The sequence below is a fragment of the Tupaia chinensis genome, unplaced genomic scaffold (assembly GCF_000334495.1).
Source record: "Tupaia chinensis unplaced genomic scaffold, TupChi_1.0 Scaffold000706_1, whole genome shotgun sequence".
Classification (NCBI taxonomy): Eukaryota; Metazoa; Chordata; class Mammalia; order Scandentia; family Tupaiidae; genus Tupaia; species Tupaia belangeri.
This window is the reverse complement of record NW_006160229.1, coordinates 6,014,977-6,030,982: the sequence shown is the minus strand read 5'-3', so window position 1 is coordinate 6,030,982 and position 16,006 is coordinate 6,014,977. Positions and strand designations below refer to the sequence as shown.

Below are 16,006 nucleotides of genomic sequence, written 5' to 3'. Positions count from 1 at the left end.
GGGAAAGAGCAAGAGAGCGAGAGTGAGAGTGAGAAAGCGAGTCACCAACCAGGTCCAGGACTCGAACTGTGGTTGATCATTTGGGAGTCCAGCACCTCTAGCCACCACACCACCTGCTGGCTCCCCCCATTTGGATAATTTTGAAATCTTCAACAATGGGTCATAAAGACTATGGTAATGCTTATGGGACTGTTAGTTAAGAAACAGAATTCAATTTCACTTGTTCAAGTCTTGCCTGGTGGTTAAGGTAGCCAGATCCCACATGGCCGACCATGTGGTTCAAGTCCCAGCTCCAGTGGTTTGGAACAGATACCCAGCTCTGTGTGTGTGCGTGCATGCGTGTGTGTGTGTGTGTGTGTGTGTGTATCTCAAATCCTGACAGGATAGAGAAATGGAGGAGAAGGGATTATAGACTGGCCATGCCCCAAGAGGAGGGTGCTTTCTTTCTTTTCTTCTCTCTCTCTCTGGTGAGTGCACACACTCTCTAGCAATTAAAAAAATACATATTTACCATGAGAACAACTAAATATGAAACAGCCTGCATATAGCAAAAAGAGGGGAAAGAAATAGAAAAAGAAAATAAGATAGTTCTGTGAGGGTTGTGGAATACTGGGGTGGTTTCTTTTTCCTCTAAACTGTACATTATATTACTTTCAATATTTAAAAAAAAAGTGTTCATGAAAGTGTTGCTGCCTCAAAATAAAATGTTGATTGATGCAGAAAAGATAAAATTAAGATTTCAATCCGGAGGCCAGCATTTGACTAAAACAGAAAGAAAACAAACCTCTTATCTGTTCTCAGCCCACCCTGTTTTCCATGTGTTCTTAAAAATCTTAGTGATTAAGGAATAATATAATGATTAGTGTGAATCTTGAATTTAATCGAAAGAAAGCAGCCTCAGGAGGCATGGCATAGATATTTTGTCCCAGCCAGCATTTTGAAAACTATCACCGGAGGGAAAGAAGGGTGTTGTGGCAATCTATTTTCTTTTCTGTAGCCAGCTACTATATTTTAAGGTTGTAATGTGGTCAAATCTCATTTATGGTGGTGGAAACCTTTGTATATAAGTAGGATAGCAAGTTATTAAAGACCATTTCATATTTATCAAAACAGTATCAAATCTATGGGTCCCAAAATGATCTGGTTATTTCGAACGTGTGAACACAATTTTTTTAGAGAGATTTTTGCTATAGGATGTGTGTGCTTGTGGTGGTGTGTGTGTCGGGGGGTGGTGAGGGGAGAAGAGAAAGAGAGAAAGTAAGTAGGAAATGAATTCACCACCCAGGAAGAATAGCCACATTGCAATCCCTTCTCCATTTTCTTCTTGGGTTTTTGGGCACTTGCACCCAGTGTGAGTTTCAAGCCACAGGTTCTGGGACTTGAATCATGTTGGCCATTTGGGAGTCCAGAGCCTTAACCACTATTAGCTCTGAATACAAATGTTTTAAGATTTTTCAATTCATATTGAGTCTCAGAAATTTCTAGATGCCATTACCAGAAATGAACATTAGCGCCATACTTCAATAGAATAGATACAAATTAGGAAAATTTTTTTGAGACATTTTTGCTGTAGGACACATGTTCTCGACAGAAAGACAGACAGAAAGCAAGAAATTGCCCCCCTGGGTGGGGGTGGCCACACTGCAATCCCTTCTCCTCTATTCTCCTCTTGGGATCTTGGGCACACACACACACACACGCCAGCATGAATTTAAGCATTGGGTTCGGAACTCAAACCATGATCAACTACATGGCAGTCCAGCGACATAGTCATCATACCAACTGCTGGTCCCCAAATTAGGAAATTTTTAATCCTAGTTTTTTTTTTTTTAATCCTTGGAGGTACGAAAAGAAGTTGTACATGGTATAGCAAAGACATTTTTTAGCCTTGAACCAGAAAAACATTGCAGAAACCACAGGGAGAATTCATTATATTCTTAGGAATGTGTTTCTTTTCCTTTTTTTCTTTTGTCATGACTTGTATAATGTCTTTGAGTCTGGACTTTTTATAACTCTGATCCCTCAATTAACTGAGATGAGAACTGATTGAGTAACGGTAAACTCTTGCCAGAGACCTGCTGACAATAGTGTTTTCTTCAGCCATTTCTGTTTCCTGAAGTAACTATTATAAAAGAAGCTTTTTCAGATCAGGTTTGGACTGTGAGTTCAAGATGGAGAGTGTCTCCTGTAATTGCCGGCCTTGGTCTGCACAGAGTGACTTTCTTTGAGACGTTTAGGGTGGAGATTCCAGCTGGATGTGCTAGAAGTAGTGCTGAATGGATTCTAATTCTGTGGAAGGCCCTTTGAGCTCTTTATCCTATAAAAGTCCATTTCAGTGACTGAATAGATAGTAGACATTTGGCCCATTCTAATATCCTCCAAGTTGGAAGGGTCCTTCAGGTACCTTTTATTCCCATAGGAAAAACACAATGTGAGCAAGTCAAGTATTCAACTGTATTTTTTATATTCTTAAGACTCTGCTGGAAAAAGTGAGATTTTTCATTAGTTTTTTCCCATTAGAATGTTAGGGCTTTCAGACTTTAAGGACTAGTAATTATTTTTTTTATTAACATGTAATAATGGTACCAATTTGTGGGATACAATCTGATTTCCCAGTATAGGAATACAATGTATAATAGTTAAGTCAGGGAAATCATCGCAACCATTTGCCATTATTTTTTGTTGGAAACATTCAAAATCCTCTTTTTTTGTTATTCTGAGATATACAATATGTTGTTGTTAATTACATTCTTGCCACTATAGTACTAGTAATTTGTTTGTTTATTTTTAGAGGTTTTTGCCTTAGGGTGTGTGTGCTTGCCCAGAGAGAGAGATAGTGAGAGGGAAAGTGAGAAATCACCACTCCCCAGGGGCATGGCCATGCCACAATCTCTTCTCCATTTTCCTCCCAGTATCCTGGGGCACATGTGCCCACCGTGAGGTTCAGCCACCAGGTCCAGGACTTGAACTGCAGTCAGCCATATAGGAGTCCAGTAACTTAACCACTACACCATCTGCTGGTCCCAGTACTAGTATTATTATTGTTGTTGTTTTTGCTAGAGGGTGCTTCAAGAGAGCAGAGAGAGACTGAGGTAGGAGGAGTGAGGAAGAACTTCCCATGGGCCATGCCACAATCCATCTCCTCCATTTCTTCATCCTTTCAAGATTTGGGACATATACATGCACATGTGCCATATATTTCTCTAGTGGCTGGGTCTAGGACTTGAACCATGCAGTTGCTCATTTGAGATCCAGGCACCTTAACCACCATGTCACTGGCTGGCCCTGTATTAGTAATTCTTTTTTTTTTTTTTTTTTTTTTTGAGAGGTTTTCGCTATAGGGCGCGTGCGCTCGCCAGACAGACAGAGAGAGACAGAAAGCGAGAAATCACGTGAGTTTTAAGCCACCGGGTCCGGGACGCAAACCGTGGTCAACTACGTGGGAGTCCAGTGACATAGCCATTACACTAACCGCTGGTTCCCTGTATTAGTAATTCTTAAACAGAATAATAAATTCATAGTACAGAATCACAGATAAAAAGTACACAGTATCTTGAGGCTGGAGGAAAAGGCTCAGTACAGCATTCATATAGAGGACTTAAAAAAATTGAAGGAAAAGCCAAATTTTCTTGGTAGCTGAATACACTGCAGGGTTGGTTGGTTTGTTTGCTTTGTAACCTTCTGTCCTTGTTTTGGCAATTCGAATCTAAAAGCTTGGGTTTCTCTTTTTCCTCTCCCTGATTTCATCTTTTACGCTATATACTGTATAATCTTCTCAAAGTAAAAATTGCTTCTCAGAACAGTCTCTGGGGAGCAGTAGATTGGCATGGTGGTTAAGGTGCTAGATCCCACACGTTACACTCTGTGGTTGAAATCTTGGACTTGATCGCTTGATAAATCACGCTAGCGCCTATGCATGCATGCCCAAAATCCTGAGAGGAGAATAGAGGAGAAGGGATTGTGGCGTGGTCTTCCCCCCGAGGGGTGATTTCTCACTTTCACTCTGTCTGTCTCTTTCTCTCTCTGGTGAGTGCCTGTGGCCTATGGCAAAAATCTGAAGAAAAAAAGGAATAACAACAATCTTTCTTTGTAGCTCAATAGTGGCATACCAGCCAGCTGGAGACAACAGTCACACCTTTGATGTCACAGCCATGTTCAAGTCTATCGGGATCTTCCTTGGGATCTTCAGCGGATCTTTTGCCATGGGTGCTGCTACTGGAGTGGTGACAGCTTTAATATCCTTTTATTCTATTTATCTGTTCAACCTGATGAAGTAGCACTTGAGTGGTTTCTCTTAGTTCTACAATTTCTGTCACAAGTATTAACCTTAATAACTAAGTACTTGGTTTAAAATCCTTAAGTGTAAATCTTGACCAATAAATAAATAAATAGAATGTCATTGTTTTGCTTAGGGCTCTGTGCCCTAATACTTTCACTATAAGACCCTAACTGGAGGGCCAGCAGGTGGCATAGAGTGGGCACATGGCAGACCGCAGTTCAAGTCCTGGACCTTCATTGAGATAAGCACACAAGCCCTATGGCAAACTGAACATAATAATAATAATGATGATAAATAAAATCAAATAGTTCTTTAAAAAAAGAGAGTCTAACTAGGCACACTATCCCTTTGTGGGTGAATTTTAACGTTAGAGATTAAACTGATGTAAAGGTAGATATATTCCAAACAGCCTCTGGGGGTTCTGTGTGCTGGTCAGCCTGGTATTCCTTTGCTCTTTGTTTAAAAGGACAAATGGAAAATCTATGACCATGATGGTAAGTGAACAAAATACAGGATTTGCAGGTCACATCATAGGAGAATTTGCCTCAGCTCTCATGATGTTGACCTTTATGCTCCAGAGCCCTAGGCTAGGAGCCCAAAGGACCTGTGTTGTGGTGGGGTACTGCCACTAGTTAACTACTACAGTATTGGGCTAGTTATTTTTATATTCCTTCAGAAGACATATCTGGATTGCCTGCTGCATGCGGAATGCTGTGCTCTGGGTATCAAAGATAAACAAGCCCAACATGGCCTCTGCCTCCCTGCAGCATCGCCTCCCTGCAGCATCTGGTGTAGTAGCAGATGCCAAATGATAGAGCTTTGATATGTCACCTCTTTGGATCTCAGTGTAGCAAAGTGGAGGGTGGGGACAGTAGGGAAGGTGACTTGAACTTAATGGTCTCTACAAATTTCCTTGCTCTAAAATGTCTTAGATAATTTGTTCAATGTTATTTATTTCTTTTTAAAATATTTTGAATAATTTCATTTTTTTTTGGAGAGGTTTTTGCCATAGGGCGCATACGCTCGCCAGAGAGACAGAGAGAGACAGAGAGATAGAAAGCGAGAAATCACCCCCCAGGGGGGATGGTCACGCCGCAATCCCTTCTCCTCTATTCTCCTCTCGGGATCTTGGGCACGCACGCACACGTGCCCAGCGTGAGTTTTAAGCCACCAGGTCCGGGACGCGAACCGCGGTCGACTACGTGGGAGTCCAGCGACATAGCCATTACGCTAACTGCTGGTCCCGATCATTTCATTTTATTTTTGAAGGGGTTTTTGCCTTAGGATGTGTATACTCGGTGGCGAGAGAAGGAGATAGACACAGTGAGAGGGAAAGTGAGAAATCACCCCCGAGGGGGATGGCTATGCTGCAGTCCCTTCTCCTTTATTCCCCCCTCCCTGATCTTGGTCACATGTGCATATGCACCCGGTGTGAGTTTCAAACCACCAGGTCCAGGACCACATTGGCCATATGGGAATCCAGCAATATAACTGCTTTGCCATCTGCTGGCCCTCTGTTTATTTCTTAATAAATAAATGAGAGTGAGTAAGAGGGTAAGAGAAAGAAATGGACAGACAGATGGACAGACAAGCATTCTGAACAGAGTCCCTTGCCATAATCCCTCCCCTACCCCTATCCTTCCCAGCCAGCTGGAGTCATAGATGTCATCCAGGAAATGAAACTATAATCTTCATGTGGATCCAGCATTGCTTGAGCAGCACACTTGCGCTACCCCACCAGGCCAGCCCTAAAATCCTTTTATATACAGCAAATACATTATTCTCTTTTAAGGATCTTTTAGCGTGGTATACTTCAACTTAGTGCTGGAAGATACTTCTTTTATGGCTTTTTATAGGTGAACTGGGGCATAAATGGGCAGTAAAAAGAGTTCTGAACAAGAAGCCAGGCCAGATAGTATCTTTTCCATTATGGGTTCCTTGAGGGTAGGCTATCTTGTCAATCATTTTGTTAGAGTACATAGTTGTCGAAGTGGCTAGATTCTAGCCTGAGATTTCTTACAACTTGGCACCGGCAAGCTGACCACTGTCAACTGACAAATACTTTTAGACTACTATAAGTATGCAGAATGCCTCAGCTTCTTCATTGTGGAATGAATGCAACACATCACATAGGATCAGGTACATTTGAAATCTCATGGATAGGACATATTTTTTATAAACGTAAATTGCTATAATTATGGAAGCTGGCTTGCTTTGGGTCAAAAATGAGTAGAGAATTGCATGTTGTGTATCTGATCTATTGCTTGGTTTCTGCCAAGGTCTGTAATACCTGTAACGATTGGAGGGGCTAGGCACTGAGATTTTCCCCACTGGAAGAAAGGCAGCTGATGCTCATTTGAAGAATTTCTTCACTTTGGTCTTTCTTTATTCTGTGACTTTTGCGTTAAAGGGGCTAGAGAACCCTTTAAAAAGTTTATTTATATGTTTCTTCCATGAGTAAGAGAGACAGAGAAAGATGGAGACAGACAATCCCCATTGGGATGTTGACACTGTAGTCTATCCTTAGACTCAGCTAGCTCCAAGCCATGGGCACATATGTGCTCAGTGTACTCAGGTGTGGGGGGAGGGGGTCTCCAGATGCAAACCTGGAACCTTCCCATGTTGGTTGGCCTTCTCAAAGCATTGTGTTTTACTGTTGTGCCATCTGGCTCTTTGACAACTTTTTTACTCTCATGGTTATCTTATTGAGACTATATTCTTCTTCTTCTTCTTCTTTTTTTTTTTTTTAAGAGAGATTTTTGCTATATGGCATGTGTACTTGCTGGAAAGACAGATAGAAATCAAGAAATCATCCCCCCCCCCAGGGGGATGGCCATGCCCCAATCCCTTCTCCTCCATTCTCATCTCGGGATCTTGGGCACACACTCACACGTGCCTGGCATGAGTTTAAGCCACCGGGTCCGGGACTTGAACTGTAGTCAACTACATGGGAGTCTAGCGATGTAACCATTATGCCATCTGCTGATCCTGAGAATACATTCCTCTTCTAACCACATTTCTTTATTATGAGATCTTGTTACCAACCTTAACAGTCTTACGTGACAAAGTTCACCAAATTACGAGAGTTCCAGTTGCTGGAGACAGGCTTGTTCTTCCTGATGTCCTGGAGTACCTTCCTCTTGGCTGAAGCCTGGGGTTTCACAGGTAGGTTATTTTTTTCCCTTTGATTGAGAACCCTTATATGGAGTAACTAAGTTAATCTCTTCTTTAAGTGGGCCAACTCCATTAGTATTTGAACGTACTTGTTATGGTTGGGATTTCGGCTGTCACTTTAGAATATAAAGAAGATTTTCGGTGGAAGTGGTTCCTCTTAACAAAGTAAGTCACTATTGAGAATTTCAATACTAAGCATACTATCTCCTGCAAACCAGAATGCTCAGTATAAAAGTTGGGAACCGTTCTTGTATGTGAACTTGACACTTGTCTTTCTAGGTGTAGTTGCAGTGTTGTTCTGTGGCATCACACAGGCACATTACACGTACAATAATCTGTCCACGGAGTCCCAGCATAGAACTAAACAGGTAAGAGAAACTTTCTAGTTTGTGAATAAATTTTTTCTTCTTTCAATAAATCAGAAATCTCTTTTACTTAAAAATAATCTTTGACCTGTTCAAGTTGATGCCTACTCTTCCTTTGACTCTAGGAATAGATGGGATTGGGGAATTGTAGGGTGACAGCTTTTAGAATGGAGAGAGGTCTTCAGAATAGACAAGGACTGTTAACTATTGTGGTTCCAATAGTGAGTCTCTTGGTGTTCTCCTAATCCAATGGTTTTGAGGAGGAATGTTGTAGAAGCACACTCTGGCTGCGAAAAACTACTGCTGTGTGTCATAGCTAAGAATAACTTTTGATATGACTAGCCCTACTGCTGGGGGTTACTGAGATCAACTTCCCTCAGGCTTTACTCGGGCACTGCACAGCTGCTTTGTTTCCAGAGATGTCAGTGTACTGACCACTGACGGGCAGGCTTCATTTGGTACCAAGTGATCAGTTGTGCAGGGTAATCTAAGGCAGTTACGGAGAAAATGGGCATGTGATTTTCTAGTCTCAGGAGGTATATGGGAAAAATACATGAACAACATGTAATGTCTGGAAGAGAAACAGGTGTGTATTTGCTGATGGTTATAGTGAGAAATAGAAGAGGGTCTTCACAAAGTTTGTAGAAAATGCATACCATGAAAAACTATACATGGATCTCAAAAATGTTTCCACTAGAATGAACTTGTGCTTTGATTCCATTTTTTCCATGAACTTTTAAAAGTCCCCTGATAGAAGCTTAATGTTTTGCCAAGTAATTAGAACCTAATAGAACTGGCCTAGAAGGGACTTGTACTGAAGCAGGGGCAATGTTTTATTTCTTCTTTCTTTGGGAGCCACAAATTTACTTTATGACCTCTGGTTTTTCCCAGCACAAATTAGAACCCCCCCCTCTCCCCGCCAAGCATATACATTGGGATTACAAATTCTTTATTTTTTTTCCCATGTTTTTGCCATAGGGTGAGTGTGCTCATCAGAGAGACAGTGAGAGGTAAAGTGAGAAATCACTCCAAGGGGATGACCATGCCATGGTCCCTTCTTCACTCTCCTCTTGGGATCTTGGGCATGCATGCACATGTACCTGGCATGATTTTTAAGCTGCCAGGTCATGAACTCCAACCGTGGTTGACCATGTGCGAGTCTAGCACCTTAATCAACATGCTACCCGCTGGCCCCTAAAAATCCTTCTTTTACAGATTAATTCTGTGCAATATGCATAAATAAGAAAATCAGTTGAGGGAGGGTCAGTGCTTTTCTAGGTGTAGTAGGTTGGGAAATCAAAAGTAACAACCTATTAGAACTTCTAGTCTTGTTGGTGATAAGAAGCATGTATACTTGAAAGAACCATCACAAATAGGAGTCCTAGATTGTGTACCTCGATTCTGTGTCCTATAAGACATCAGAGAAGAAGGGAAATGGTCTGAGGCTTGAGGAACTAGAACACCATTGTGGAGGAAATGGTGAACTGAGAAGGATGGGAAAGATTCCGACAGGGATCCTAAGGGAAACAGTTTGGATAGAGGTGTGGATGAAGAGAAACACAATGAAAGGTAAAGCAGGGATTGGAGTTGGCCCTTGCTGGTCTGGAGCTCAGGATAGTTTTCATACTTTTTTGTTTTTGTTTTTGCTGTAGGGTGCGTGCACTTGCCAGGAAAGACAGAGAGAGAGAGAGAATGAGACAGTGAGAAATTACTCCCTGGGGGGATGGCCACACCACAATTCCTTCTCCTCCATTCTCCTCTTGGGATTTTGAGCACATGTGCACATGCACTTGGTGTGATTTTCAAGCCACTAGGTCCAGGACTCGAACCATGCAGCCAGCCATTTGGGATCAAGAGGCTTAACCTCAACGCCATCTGCTGGCCCTATTTTCACATTTTTTAATGTTTGAAGAAATATCAAGAAAAGATGCCTGGTGGCTCATCAAATTTCAGTGCTCACCAGTAAGGTTTACTTGGCACACAACCACACCCTTTAAAAAATGTGTATAATCAATGGCTGTTTTTTTGCTACACTGGCAGAATGAAGTAGTTGTGACAAAGACCTGGTGATAACACTGGTTTACAAAGACGAATTATTACCAGAGCTGTATAGGTAGCTACGGAAGGCAGGGTTTAGGTGTGGGCTTTTTGATTCCTGAGCCCCCTTTCTTAACCTCTAGCCTGTTGGGGGGAAGAAGACTCTCAGAGCAGTGGTAGGTAACAGTGGTAGCCAGGAAGGCAGCAGAGGATGGGGGGCTTGCATTTGTCCAGGCAGCAAGTTTCCTGCACCTGCTATGTTGGTAACTCTGAATGAGACAGTGATGAGAATGGTCTGGTAGGACAGGTAGCAGCAGAGGGCACAGCTGCAGGGCTGTCATGCCTAAGCCCTGTGTCTAGAATGCTTTCTCCCTAAACAAGGTGTAAGACTCGGGGAAAAAGTGAAGCCACATGGCAGATTGGTGATACAAGAGTTGCCATGGACTCTGCCAGAATAAAAGAAGTCATATGGAGGACCAGTAGAGGGTGTAATAGTTACATAGCTGGACTCCCACGTAGTTGACTGTAGTTCGAGTCCCGGAACTGGCAGGTTCCAACTCATGCCAGGTGCATGTGTGCCCAAACTCCTGAGAGGAGAATGGAGAAGAGGGGATTGCAGCATGGCCATCCTCCTAGGGGTGATTTCTCACTTTCTTTCTCTCTGGTGAGTGCACATGGCCTATAGAAAAAAAAATCTCTCTTAAAAAAAAAAAAGAATCATATGAAATCTTATAGCTTATAAAGAGAGAAGTATCTTGAAACCACCACTTTTAGAAAGATTGGGTGCAGATAGGGAGTGGAAGATGGGCCATGGTAAGGATACCAGTTAGGGTCCTTCTGCAGCATTGTGAGTGGGGTGCAATAAAACCCAGACAGAAGGAGGAGAATGACTGAAGGTGGAGATTTGAAGGGAAACCAATTGGGGGAAGAAAGGGGGTGACATTTCTTGATGCTTCTGTGGGACTCGAAATGTTCTCTCTACTTCACTTCTGCCCGAATCACATCTTTTCAGGTTTGTACATGAACTGTATGTAGTCGAAGTGTGCTTTTCATGATCTTAGCAGTACTCATGTTTTTAAATGATGTGATTTGACTTATTTACTGGACTAACTTTTCACAATTTCGTTTCAGTTGTTTGAGCTTCTCAATTTCTTGGCAGAGAATTTCATCTTCTCCTACATGGGGCTTACACTGTTCACCTTCCAGAACCATGTCTTTAATCCAACATTTGTAGTAGGAGCATTTGTATCCTTTTTAAATTGATATTCTCATATGGTTTGGGGGGATGTGGTTGATAAAAATGCACTTAAAGGGGCAAGCAGGTGTTTAAGGTGGGTGTGTAAGGTGCTAGACTCCCACATGGCTGACTGCGAACCTGCCTGCTTGCTTTCCCACTTTCCCTCTCTCTGTCTCTCTCTGGTGAGCCCATGCATCCTATAGCAAATAAAAAAATGATGATAAATAACATAATTCTTTAAAGACAGAATACACTTAAATATGTAACATTTTCTTCTGAGTTAAACAAGTTGGGATTTCAGTTCTGTTCTATTCTGTTGTCATTTGAATAATGCTGACAGTTGAAATGACAGAGAAGCCCCCTACCCTTCTGTCAACCCCCAAAGGTAAAACTGTCTGCCATTACTAGAGGGAAGGAGAGGATGGATACTGGAGAATAATTAGCAGTTTATGCCACAGGGCGGTAGGTAAAAGATGAGGAAAGGTTGAATGAAGTCAATTTTTTAAAAAATGTTTATTTTTGGTACTAGCAGATGACATAATGGTTATGTCGCTGGACTCCCATGTACGCAACCGCGGTTCAAGTCCTGGACCCAGCATCTTAAATCTCACACTGGGTGCATGTGCATGCATGCCCAAGATTTCGATAGGAGAATGGAGAAGGGATGGCAGCATGGCTATTTCTCTTGGGGAGTGATTTCTCACTTTCTCTCACTGTTTCTCTCTCTCCAAAAAAAGTTTATTTTTTTTCCATGCTTAGAGATCAGTAGCTTCATATCTTGTTAGCCTTGGAGAAGTTTTTTAAGTCATGGAGGGCTTGATCCACTATGTTTAATTTGGAAACAAGGCTTAATATTCTCTGTAGATTTCAGAATCTGTTAGGAATTGAAGTGAATTGAATAAAAACCCTACCAGGACCAGTAGGTAGCATGGTGGTTAAAGTGCTCGACCCTCCCACATAGGTGACCACGGTTTGAGTCCTGGACTGGCGGCTTACTTTCTCACTTTCTCTGTCTCTCTCTCATCAAATTAAAATGAATGAATGAATGAATAAATAAAATTAAATAAAAATAATTCTAAAAAAATAAAACCCACCTACCATGACTGTTGACTCATAACAGGAGAGAGTTGTTTTCTTTCTGGCTATGTTAGTTAGAATATATGTTTGTTTTCATGTAGCAAAGACACAGATTAACCCCGCTATAAACAAGTTAGAACTTTATTTCTTTTATTTTCTTCTTTTTAATGATAGAGTATGCACATGAAACCGAGAAAGAGGGAGAGAGAGAGAAGCACCCTTGACAGGGTCATGTCATGCCATGAACCCCTTTCTTCAGCTCTCTAGCTCTTCAGGGTCTTGGGCACTGCACTTGATATGTTTTCAGGTCAACCTGGGGATCTGAACCCATGGTCTGTCACGTGGCTTCCATCACTGCAGTGCAATATGCTATGCACTTTGCCACCTGACTAGGCCAGAAGTTTGCTTCTTTCTCATGTAAAGTCTAAACTGGTGTGGTAACTCTTCTCCACAAAGTCATCAGGAGCCTAAGCAACCTTGTGGCTAACATCCTTAGAGAGTTGTGCTTGTTCTCACGGTCCAAGGTAGCTCACTCCTGTGCTTTCCAGTAGCTCTTAAGGACACAGTCCAGATTATTCCCACATCCCTTCCTCTTAACCTCATAGGTTACACCTACCTGCAAGGGAAACTGGGGATTATCTTCTATATCTGGGTGGCTGTGTACGCAGGTAAATATCAGAGATGGGAGGGAAAAGTATCTACTACTGTAGAAGAGAGGAAGAATAGGTCCTGGGGAGAACTAGCAGTCATTGCCACATTGGCCCACAATATTTTATTGTTTCTGTTGTGTTTACTTTTTAAAGGGAATCACTTAATTTTTTTTTTTAATTTTTGCTCTAGGGTGCATGCACTCACCAGAGAGAGGAACAGAGATGGAAAGAGCAAGAGAAAGTAAGAAATCACCCTCCAGGGGAATGGCTATGCCCCAGTCCCTTCTGCATTCTCCTCTTTGGTATACGCGCACATGCCTGGTGTGTTTTTCAAGACGCCAGGTCCAGGACTCATACCACACAGTTGGCCGTGTGGGATCTAGCACCATAACCTTTATGCTACTGGCAGGCCCCAGGAATCACTATTTTTAATAATTTTTAAATTTTAGAATTATTTTAGGTTTGTAGAAAAATTGTAAGTTTGGAAAGTTATCATATACCCCTTAACTAATTTCTCTTGTTACTAACATATTAGAATAGCATATTTGTCAAAATGAGTGAACCAGTATTTGTGCATTATTTATTCAGATTCCAATCGTGTTTCCCTGATGTCCTTTTTTTTTACAAGGTCCTATTCAGGATACCATATTACATTGAGTTATCATGTCTTTTTAGGCTCTGCGTGACTGTGACAGTTCCTCAGATGTTCCTTGTCTTCCTTCCTTCCTTATTTCCTTACACAGACAGGTACCCTCAACAGGCTAGTCACACTGTGATCCACCTCTAGCCTCAGCTAGCCTCAGATCATGGGCACATACATGACTGACATGTTCAGACATGAACCTGGAACCCACCCCTGTGGGTCAACTTTGCAGTGCATTGAGTTACTACTGTGCCACCATTTGCCCCCCTATTCCTTGTTTTTGATGACCGCTTTTAAGGGGGCACTAGCTAGTTATTTTCTAGAATGTCCTGTATTTGGAATTTGTCTGGTATTTCCCCCATGATTAGCCTGGGGTGTGTGTTCTTTGAGAGAAGACCACAGAGATAATGTACTAATCTCATCATATCGCATCACATCAAGGGCACATACTGTTACTTGGTTGAGTAGTGTTTCTCAGCTTTCTCTATCACAAAGTTACTCATTTTCCCCCTTTTTGTGTTGTACTACTTAGAAGGAAGCTACTATGTGTAGGGGCTGGGGAGAGGGGAGTTAGGTTCTACCTCCTAAGGAAAGAATATCTACAAAATTTTGTGGACATGGGGCCAACAGGTGGTGTGGTAGTTAAAGCTCTGAACTCCCACACGACTGACTGGTTCAAGTCCTGGACCTGGTGGATTGATTTCTCACTCCCCCTGCCTCTTTCTCTCTGTCTCTTTTTCTCTGGTGAGTGCATGAACCCTATAGCAAACTAAAATAATAATAAATAAAATTAAGTAATTATTTTTAAAATTATATGGTCATGGGGGCCAACAGGTGGCATGATGGTTAAGGTGGCTGGAACCTATAGGACGCCCACATGACTGACCATCGTTCAAGTCCCAGACCCGGCCGCTTGCCTTCTCACGTTCCTTCTCTCTCTGTCTCTCTGTGGTCAACTTCAATAAAATAAATAAATTAATAAAATAATGACAGTGAATAAAATAAAATAATTCTTTTAAAAAAATTATATGACCTTTATATAGGAGATTTATCTGTCTTCCCAATTTTTTCTCTTATCTAGCTATTTATTTTTGGAGAAGTTTTTGCTATAGGGCATGTGCACTCACCAGAAGAACAGAGAGAGAGAGACAGAGAAAGATAGAAAGCGAGAAGTCACTCCCCAGGGGCGATGGCCTTGCCGCAATTCCTCCGCCTTCATTCTCAGAATTCTGGGCACGCACGCACACACGCCCAGTGAGAGTTTAAGTCGCCGGGTCCAGGACTTGAATTGTGGTCGACTTCATGGGAGTCCAGTGACATAGCCATGACGCCAACTGCTGGTTCCCTGGTCATTTATTTATATCAGTGTGAACTCAATGATATTTATTTTATATTTTGGGTTGTGATACAGTAATACTTTTTAAATTTTGTTGCTTAAACTAGGGCTTTGGTCATTGGGAGTTCTTTCAGTGGGCTCCTGTGTCCCTTTGACATGTCCCCATCATGTATTTATTTATTATTTCTTTTTCGTTTTTGCTATAGGGCATGTGCACTCGCTGGAGAGAGACAGAGGGAGAGCAGGAAAGTGAGAAAGCACCTCCCAGGGGAAATGGCCACACTGCAGTCCTTTCTCCTCCATTCTCTTCTCGGGATTTTGGGCACGCGCACACATGTATCTGGCTTTTTTTTTTTTTTTTCAAGTCGCTGGGTCCAGGACATGAACTGCACAGTCAGCCAGGTGAGATCCAGCCACCTTAACCTCCACACTACCTGCTGGCCCACCCCCATCATTTAAATGTTTTTTTTTTCCTTCATTTATGACAGCATGTGTGTCATAAAAGAGAAGGGGGGAGGAGAGAGGGAGGAGCACCTTCCATAGGGTCCAGTCATGTCATGATCCCCTTCCTCCAGTACTCCAGCTCGTCAGATCTTGGGTGCTTGTGAATGTACCTGGTGTTTTTCAGGCTGACTGGGCTGGAGATTCAAAGCACAGTCACCGTGTGGGCTCCAGCTTCTCTTGAGCAGTGCATTACTGCTATAGCATGGAGCTAGAACCCATCATTGTTTTCTGATTTCCTTTTTTGAGTGTTTGCTTACTTTCTGGAATTATAAGATGCTTCAGGCCCATCTTGTATATTTTCTGTCTCATCCCCCAAATTGGCCATTTCTCTGAGGGGTCCTGGTTCCTTTTCTTGGAAAATGGTATTCGAAACCAGGATCTGGTCAATGGGGATACTCAGTGGCAGAGCAAGGAAATATATATGTTTATATTTACTTGTGTACATCTGTCTATGAGTATTTCGTATATAACCATCAATATCTCTCAAGATAAACATGAATTCATACTGATATCTCTAACCCTAATTACCACATGGATCACTCTAGCTGCCTTCCCTTGCTGGATCTATAAGCTCCCTTTCCAACAGTGAGAAACCTGTCTTTCACCAGCTGCCATCCACTTACTTAATTGTTCAGTTCCAGGACACATGTTGCCACAGTTTCAGAATTATTGACCAATATTCCCATAGTTAACAACTGTCTTTA

The 16,006-nt window shown here is 42.0% G+C and overlaps 1 protein-coding gene across 1 annotated transcript in view; it reads left to right on the top strand.

Annotated features, from left to right (window-relative positions):
* The window catches only part of SLC9A6 (solute carrier family 9 member A6), a gene marked incomplete at its 5' end in the record, with an annotated part of 89,129 nt that overhangs the window by 42,354 nt on the left and 30,769 nt on the right, over positions 1-16,006 (top strand). The window contains 4 exons of the mRNA XM_027776671.1: positions 4,094-4,235; positions 7,339-7,444; positions 7,733-7,821; positions 10,987-11,100. Coding sequence (XP_027632472.1) covers positions 4,094-4,235; positions 7,339-7,444; positions 7,733-7,821; positions 10,987-11,100 — 451 coding nt within the window. The remainder of the gene's footprint in view (positions 1-4,093; positions 4,236-7,338; positions 7,445-7,732; positions 7,822-10,986; positions 11,101-16,006) is intronic.